This window comes from Chrysochloris asiatica, unplaced genomic scaffold (genome assembly GCF_000296735.1).
Source record: "Chrysochloris asiatica unplaced genomic scaffold, ChrAsi1.0 scaffold00140, whole genome shotgun sequence".
In the NCBI taxonomy this organism is placed as follows: domain Eukaryota; kingdom Metazoa; phylum Chordata; class Mammalia; order Afrosoricida; family Chrysochloridae; genus Chrysochloris; species Chrysochloris asiatica.
The window spans coordinates 4,996,860-5,005,080 of NW_006408658.1; the positions used below are offsets into that span (position 1 = coordinate 4,996,860).

At 36.2% G+C, this 8,221-nt stretch overlaps 1 protein-coding gene across 1 annotated transcript; it reads left to right on the plus strand.

Moving 5' to 3' along the window:
• The first annotated feature begins 2,265 nt into the window (after nt 1-2,265).
• On the plus strand, nt 2,266-3,201 carry LOC102825279 (olfactory receptor 52E2-like). Its single transcript, XM_006870234.1, has one exon. It carries the CDS (start codon nt 2,266-2,268, stop codon nt 3,199-3,201), a length of 936 nt encoding a protein of 311 aa, XP_006870296.1.
• Nucleotides 3,202-8,221: the final 5,020 nt, after the last annotated feature.

The window sequence follows — 8,221 nt, forward strand, 5'->3', positions numbered from 1 at the left end:
GTAGCAATACTTTACTTACCTTTGTACATTTTTTTAGTTTATATTTTATAGATGAAGAAATCCAGGAATATAGATGTTAATTTCTAGCAAAAGGTCACACAACTAACTTGTGATGCTTGGTATTTATTTTCCGTTTACTGTAGAGCAAATACTAAACTGGATTTAAATGCATGAGTGTTTAATTTGTTTATGAGCTTATCCTCGTTGTTGTTAGGTGCCATCGAGTCAGTACATATAGAGACCCCATACACAATAGAATGAAACACTGCCTGATCCTGGGCCAACCTCACTATTGTTGCCACACTTGAGCCCATCAATGCTGCTACTTTGCCAATCCATCTCACTGGGGTCTTCCTCTTTTTCTCTGACTCTCCACCTTACCAAACATGATATCCTTCTCCAGCAACTGGTCCCCCTGACAACATGTCCAAAGTTTGAGAGATGAAGTTTGGCCATCCTGGCCTCCAAGGAGCACTCTGGCTGCACATCTTCCAACACAGATCTGTTGGTTCTTTTGGCAGCCCATCGCACTTTTAATGTTCTCCTCCAATACCATAACTCAAAAGAAAATACTATCCTATCATCAATCAAAAAACTGATAGTTTTAACTACTTCCATTAAGATAAAGATATATGTACTGATATTATTGATAAATTTAGGAGTAGAATTAATAGTATTTTTCTTCAAATAATCATAAGGGAAAAGGTGATTCTAATATATCTGAAATGTCCAACTGACTGAATAGTAATTATGTTGGTTTAAATGTATAACAGTGAAAGTAAGATTAAATATATAAATGGAGTTTGTTGGAGTCAATTAAATCAGTATTTAGAAGTATGTAAGTTGTGATGTTTTTGTAAGAAAGTTATAATTGCAAGGAGTGTTTCTGTATTATTATAATTGCCTAAGAATTTTTAATTATTTCAATAAAATTTTATTAAAATTAATAAAACACAATGCTTATCAGCAAGCTTTGCTTCTGAGTCTATTTTAGTTTGAAATCTCTGCTTAAATCTGTCTGCCATGAACAACCCTACTGATACTTGAAATATTGGTACAATCTACAGCTTTATGCTGTTGTTGTTGTTAAATGCTGTCGAGTTGATTCCAACCCATAGCGACCCTGCATAGGGTTTCTGAGGCTGTAAATCTTTACAGGAGCAGAAAGTTTCATCTTTCTCCTGTGGAACTGCTAGTAGTTTTGAACTGCTGACCAAGAGATTAGCAGCCCAATTCATAATCACTATGCTACTAGAGAGCAGTATGCAAGACTTTACAGCACAACAAATTGACATAAAGATGGTGGTATTTTATAATGACCAACTATAAAAAAATAGACTAACTTTAATTCTTTTAAAATGATTTTTAATATTTGAATATAAATGATAAATTTGTACATTTGTTGAATGTTTATTACACATTTTGTATGTTAATCCCTCTACATTATTATTTAACCAACTGGTACTAATGGCTATCTTTATATTTAAGAAGAAACCCTGTTGGTGCAATGGAGTAAGTGGAGGGTGCTAACCACAAGGTCACCAGTTCAAACCAGTCAGATCTCCATGGGGGAAAGATAGATGGGATTGTATACTCCCTTGAGGATTTAATCTGAGAAACCCTATGGAACAGCTTTACTTTGTCTTGTAGGCTCACTCTGAGTCAGAATTGACTAGTAGCAGTGGGTTATTATTATTATTATTATTATTATTATTGTGTTAAGGGCTAAATAAACCTTGCTGTTGTTAAGTGCTGTCCAGTGAGTTCTGCCTCATAGTCCCTGTGTAGAGTTTCTAAGGAGTGGATGGTGGGTTAGAGCCACCAACCTTGTAGTTAGCAGTCCAATGCTTATCCTACAGTGCTACACTAGTGCTTGAAAATGAAGCCTAAGTTCAAAATTGTAAGAAGAGTTTTTTAGTGATGATGGTGATAGAGAAGTTATCTAAAAAGTGCATGTCAGGCAAAAGCTTTGTATAATCTCAGTAATAAGATTATTTCTTAATTAAATGAAAAGACAATGCTAGCATTTTTCAAAGTACCGGGTAGAGCATTTTATTATAAATTGTCGTCTACCTCCTTCTCTGATCTTATGCTTTGTACATAGTAAATTTGAGGTTTTCAGAATTATCTACAGAAGAGAATGTAAATAATTTTACAATGATCTTATGTTACTTTTATGTCTCCAATGTAGGAATATATTTGGTGATTGCAGACTTGATGAGCACATATTTCTGATACTTCTGGACTTATACAGTACCATAAGAAATGTTTCCTCCCAATAACACCCAATTTCATCCCTCATTTTTCTTGCTGTTGGGAATCCCAGGAATGGAAACATTCCATATCTGCATTGGCTTTCCCTTTTCTGCTGTTTATTTGATTGCACTATTAGGGAACTTCACCATTCTGTTTGTGATCCAGGCTGAGAACAGCTTGCACCAACCCATGTTCTATTTTCTGGCCATGTTGGCCACCATTGACTTAGGTTTATCCACAGCAACCATTCCTAAGATGCTTGGTATCTTCTGGTTCAACCTTAGAGAGATAATCTTTGATGCGTGCCTCACCCAGATGTTTTTCATCCACAACTTCACAGTTATGGAATCATCAGTACTCTTGGCAATGGCTTATGACCGCTATGTGGCCATCTGCAACCCACTCCGATATAGCACCATCCTCACTAACAAGGTTGTTTCTATGATTGGTCTTGTTGTATTAGTGAGGTCATTTATTTTTGTGTTTCCATTTATATTTCTCATAATACGACTGCCCTTCTGTGGAAATAATATCATCCCTCATACCTATTGTGAACACATGGGTCTTGCTCGCTTATCTTGTGCCAATATCAAGGTCAATATTATTTATGGCTTATGTGCCATTGGTAACCTAGTGTTTGATATAATAGCCATTGCTATTTCTTATGTCCAGATACTCCATACTGTTTTCCATCTACCTTCACGGGAAGCCCGACTTAAGTCTCTTAGCACATGTGGTTCACATGTGTTTGTAATTCTGTCCTTCTACACACCAGCCCTCTTCTCCTTTATGACACATCGCTTTGGCTGTAATGTCCCCCGCTATGTCCATATACTACTGGCCAATCTCTATGTCATAGTGCCACCAATGCTCAACCCTGTTGTCTATGGAGTCAGAACCAAGCAGATCTATGATCGTGTGAAGAAAATGTTATTGCAGAAATAAAGAATGTAAGAAAAGTCTCTCTCTCAATCGGAATGAGATTCAATATGCAACTTTTTGAAACTTTAGGCATGAAATGTTTTTTCATAATATTTTCAACATGTATTTATAATTGTTTCTTTTTGTGTTCCAGTGTACTTAATTTCCACTTAGCTTTCCAACACTTTTCTTAATACTTCTGCTTAGTTTTCTTTCCCTATCTTCAATTTCTTAATGAATTTATTTTACTTTTTCATTCATATCAAAGTCTTTTGTATTTTTGTATTAGTAGACTTGAATGTATTAATTGTTACTATAATGCAGGTATTTTGTTCTACCCCCAAATTAACATTATTTTCATAGATCTGCTTATGGTGAGAATACAATGGTGACTGCCCCTTTCCTGACATTGTGAAATTTACCAAGGTGAAAATTAAGCAGCATCTTTTTCTCTTAGCCTTGCATATAATTGTAAATTAAGTTTGTCTGCCTTACAGTCAGCATTGAACTTTCCTCTAAAGCAATCTCACAGTACTAGTCTTTTAAATAGACTACTTTTTTAAAGGATAATTCATCACATTAAAGACAGTTATTTTTATTTCTCTACATAAATGTGTTATTTTACATGCACTTATATTTACTGTTACTCCCACTGATGTGTGAATTATTGTTACTTTTTTTTTTTTCCCACTTTGGGATTAACTTGTTATTGTACTACTGAATATCCCTTTTTTTTTTATGCATCAATTTATATTCATTTTATTTATTGTCATAGAGATCTCTACATAGTTTCTCAAAGTCTAGTACAAATTGTCAGTAGTACCTCTTTCTTGTAGTGAAAGGATCTTAGATCAATTTTAGTCCATTTATCCTTTTCTGACATGTAATATTATTAGTGCATTTTACTTCTTATCAGGTTTAAACTTCAGACACATCAGGGTTATTGTTTTATTCACTCTATCTGGTAGCGTAGTGGTTACGAATTGGGCTGCAAACCTCAAGGTCAGCAGTTCAAAACTACCAGCTGTTCCGCAGAATAAAGACGAGGCTTTCTGCTCCTGTAAAGATTTACAGCCTCGGAAACCCTGTACAGGGTCGCTATGAGTCAGAACCGACTCCACGGCACATAACCACGACCACTATATTCATTTAGGAGTCCTGGTGTGGCACTGTGGGTTAATGCGCCAGGCTTCAAAGCTATTTGAACTGCAGGGTCGGTGGTTCAAGCTCACCAGCAGCTCTTCGGAAACGCTATACAGGTTCCCTATGGGTTGGAACTAACTTGATGGCACTTAACAACAACAATATTCATTTAAATGTTTGTACATGTTTAGTACTCCACAGTTGTTCACTTCTCCAGGTAACTCTAAACTTCCAACTGTAACAGTTTTATTTGTGCCTGACAAATAAACTGCAATTCAACCTGACATATTTTTCCTGAATTTAAACCAAGCAGTATTCAATGGTTCTATTGCAAAGACTGCCTCTGTACAGATCCTATAGGAGCACAATTAAGTGTTCTGGAATTTCCAGTCTTCACAAGTTTTCCATAATTTTTATGACCCATGCAGTCAAGTGCCTTTCAAAAATTTAAAAACAAAAAAACTGGGATAGACAACTTTTTGACATTTCATACTTTCAGACAAGATGCATCTTACATCAGCTATTATGTCCCTCACTCCGTGTCCTTTTCTGAATCTGGCTTGACTTCCTGGCAGTTCCCTGTCTATATACTACTGTAACCACTTTAAAATTGTCTTCAACAACATTCACTTATATGTGATACTATGATATTACTTTATACTTCCCACATGATTTGGGACTTCTTTTCTTTGGAATAGTGGCAAATATGAAGCTCTTCCAGACATTGGCCAAGTAGCTATCTTCCAAATTTCTTTCTTTTTCTTCCTTCTTTTTTACTTGTGAATTGAGTGAAGACTTACAGAACAGATCATTAATCCCACATTCAACAAATCTCACATTTATTTTCACTCCAGTGATTGCAATCCCCTCTCTGTACCATCAGTTATTGGTATTTATTTCTATTCGCTTTCACTCTCATGTTCCTCCCTGTGTCTTCTGCTACCTTCATCTTTCCTCTGCTAACCTCCTACTTGTATATTGCCTTCACTGTCACCCAGATTAACATGTGTCTATCAGCACTGGACTGCAAACCACAAGACCAATGGTTCAAATCCACTGCTTTTCCTTAGAAACCTTATATAGAGTCACTATGAGTCAGAATCGACTCATTGGAACTTAACAACAACACCCTCTATCCAATGAATAATTTACCCTTCCTTCCCAATGAAATATTTTCTTAACTTTTTAAAACAGTGGTCTCGTACAGTATTTGTCCTTCTGTGGTTGACTAATTTCACTCAGCATAATGTCCTTCAGATTGAATCCGCATTATGAGGTGTTTCTTAGATTCATCATTATAATTCAACATTTCACAATATTTCATCATGTGCATTACCAAAGTTTAACTATTCTGTTGCTGAGCATTTATCTTCTAAATTCCTTGGCATTAATAAGTAAACACATCCAGCATTGCATTGATTTATTCAAACATCTTGACTTGGCATTCAGTTACTTTCCAGAGTCTTATTTTTGTCCAGTGCTGTCCATGAAACTTGTTCTTTGTTCAGTGCTAAAGATTCTTAATCATATGCTCCCTACTGAAAGGATTGAACTGTTGACTGATTCTTTTTGGTACAGGTATTCTGTATTTCTTCCATATTATCTTTTGCTATCTACATCATTCAGTATTTTACTCATGTTATTATTCATATTAGATGCCATCTTGTCAAAAAACTGTCAGGTCCTAGGCATCATCACAACTCTTATGTTTGTTGTAAGTATCATGTCAATTAACCTCAGTGTGGGCCTTCCCAAGCATGATGTCCCTTTTCAGGAAGGAGTCCGTCCTGAAGCATGTCCAAAGTTCATGAGATGAAATCTTGCTATCCTCCCTTCTAAAGAGCATTCTGTCTGTGCTCCTTCAAACACAGGCCTGATTGATCTTCTGGCAGTTCATGGAACTTTCAATATTCTTCACCAATACCACAGTTCAAATGCATTAATTCTTGTCTTATCTGTCTTACTCATTGTTCAGCTTTCACATGGAAACAATGCAATCTAAATACCATGGCTTATGTCAGATGCTCATAATCCTCAAAAAAGAATAACATCTTTGCTCTTAAATACATCAAAGAGGTCTTTTGCAGCATATTTTTCTAATGATTTATGTCATTTTATTTCTTAACTGCTGCTTCTATAAGGATTAATTGTAAATCCAAATAAAATTAAATCTGTGACAACTTCAACCTTTTGTCCATTTACCTTGACGTTACTTATCAGTCCAATTGTGAGGATTTTTGTTCACATTTTTCTTTATATTCAGGTGCAACCCATACTGAAGGCTGTATGCAGTCTTTGATATTCATCAGTAAGTTTTTATGTTGTTTATTTTTTTAAGCTTTTATTGTGAATCACAGGGCAGATCACCAACCAGTTTTATATGCAACAAATCATATTTTGTTTCATTGCAATAAGTACAATCCTCTCCATGTACCATTGGTTAACAATATTTACCTCTATTCTTGTTTTTTTGTTTGTTTGTTTTTATGTTCATCAGCATTGTAAGTCCTCTTTACTTTCAGCAAGCAAGGTTGTATCATCTGCATATCACACGTTGTTAATGAGTTTTCCTTCAATACTGTTGCCTCGTTCTTCTTCATATAGTCCTGCTTCTTGGATTATTTGCTTGGCCTGTAGATTGAATACATATAGTGAAAGTATACACCCTGATATGCTCTTTTTTATTTTGAAGCATGCAACATTTCCTTATTTTCTTCAAATGACTACCTCTTGTTCCATGTAAGGGTTCTGCATGAGCACAATTTAAGTGTTTTGGAATATCCATTCTTCATAATGTTAATTATTGTTTGCTATGATCCATACAGTCAAATGCTTTCACACAGTCAATAAAACACAAGTACCCATCTTTCTTTTATCCTGTGCTCTCAACTAAGATCTATCTGGCATCAGCAATAATATCCCTTTTTTAATCCTCTTCTGAATCTGGCTTGAATTTCTGGCAGCTCCCTGTTGATGTACTCTACAACTGTTTTTGAACATTCTTCATAAAATTTTTGCCTGTGTGTGATAGATAGTTAAGGTTTTGTGTCAGCTCCACTAGGACAGGATTGTCAGTGGTTTGGCAGTTGAGATATAGTATCTCCCATGATAGGAACTGATAAATTGCAATCAACTCTATGATAAGGTCTTCTATGAGCAGACAATCAATTGAAAGGAAGTTTCCTCTGGAGTGTTGCCTGCTTCCAACATACTGGACACTCAGGCAAAGATTGCTTGCTTTCTCCTGGGTCTGGATCTAGCATCTGGCTTCTCCTCTGACCTCCTGTTCTTTGGACTTGAGCCAGTGGCTTGCTCCCTTACATGGCTGTTCTGTGAGTCATCAGAAGCCTGTCTTTTTACCTCCAGTTGATCTTTGTTCATCAGCTCTGTAGCTATGTGAGTTAGAAACTTCCAGCCTAACATCTGACCTGCAAACTTGGAACTTTCCCTACAACTGTGTGGACTTCTGGTATGATGCTTTAGGATTAGCACTAGATTTCAAACCACAAGGTCAGCAGTTCAAACCCACCAGCTGTTCCTTGGAAACCCTACACAGGGTAGCTATAGGTTGGAACCAACTCAACAGCACTTAACAAAAACAGCAACAGTGATTGTGTGAGCTGTTTCCTTGATATAAACCTTCCTTTATATATATGAGTGTGTGCTAGTGTTGGTGCACCATGGAATCAGTTCTGGAATCAGAACCATGCACCATGGAATCAGTTCTGACTCATAGCAGCCTTGTTGGAGCAGAAAGCCTTATCTTTCTCCTGAAGAACAGCTGGTACTTCCAAACTCTGATCTTGAGGTTAGCAGCCCAAATAGTAACCACTACGCTACCAGAGCTTATATATATATATATATATTCACACATACACGTATATATATATGTGTGTGTGTG

Bases quoted from the DNA above. Each gene is read 5' to 3' on its own strand.
- LOC102825279 (XM_006870234.1), top strand. From the start codon at position 2,266: ATGTTTCCTCCCAATAACACCCAATTTCATCCCTCATTTTTCTTGCTG.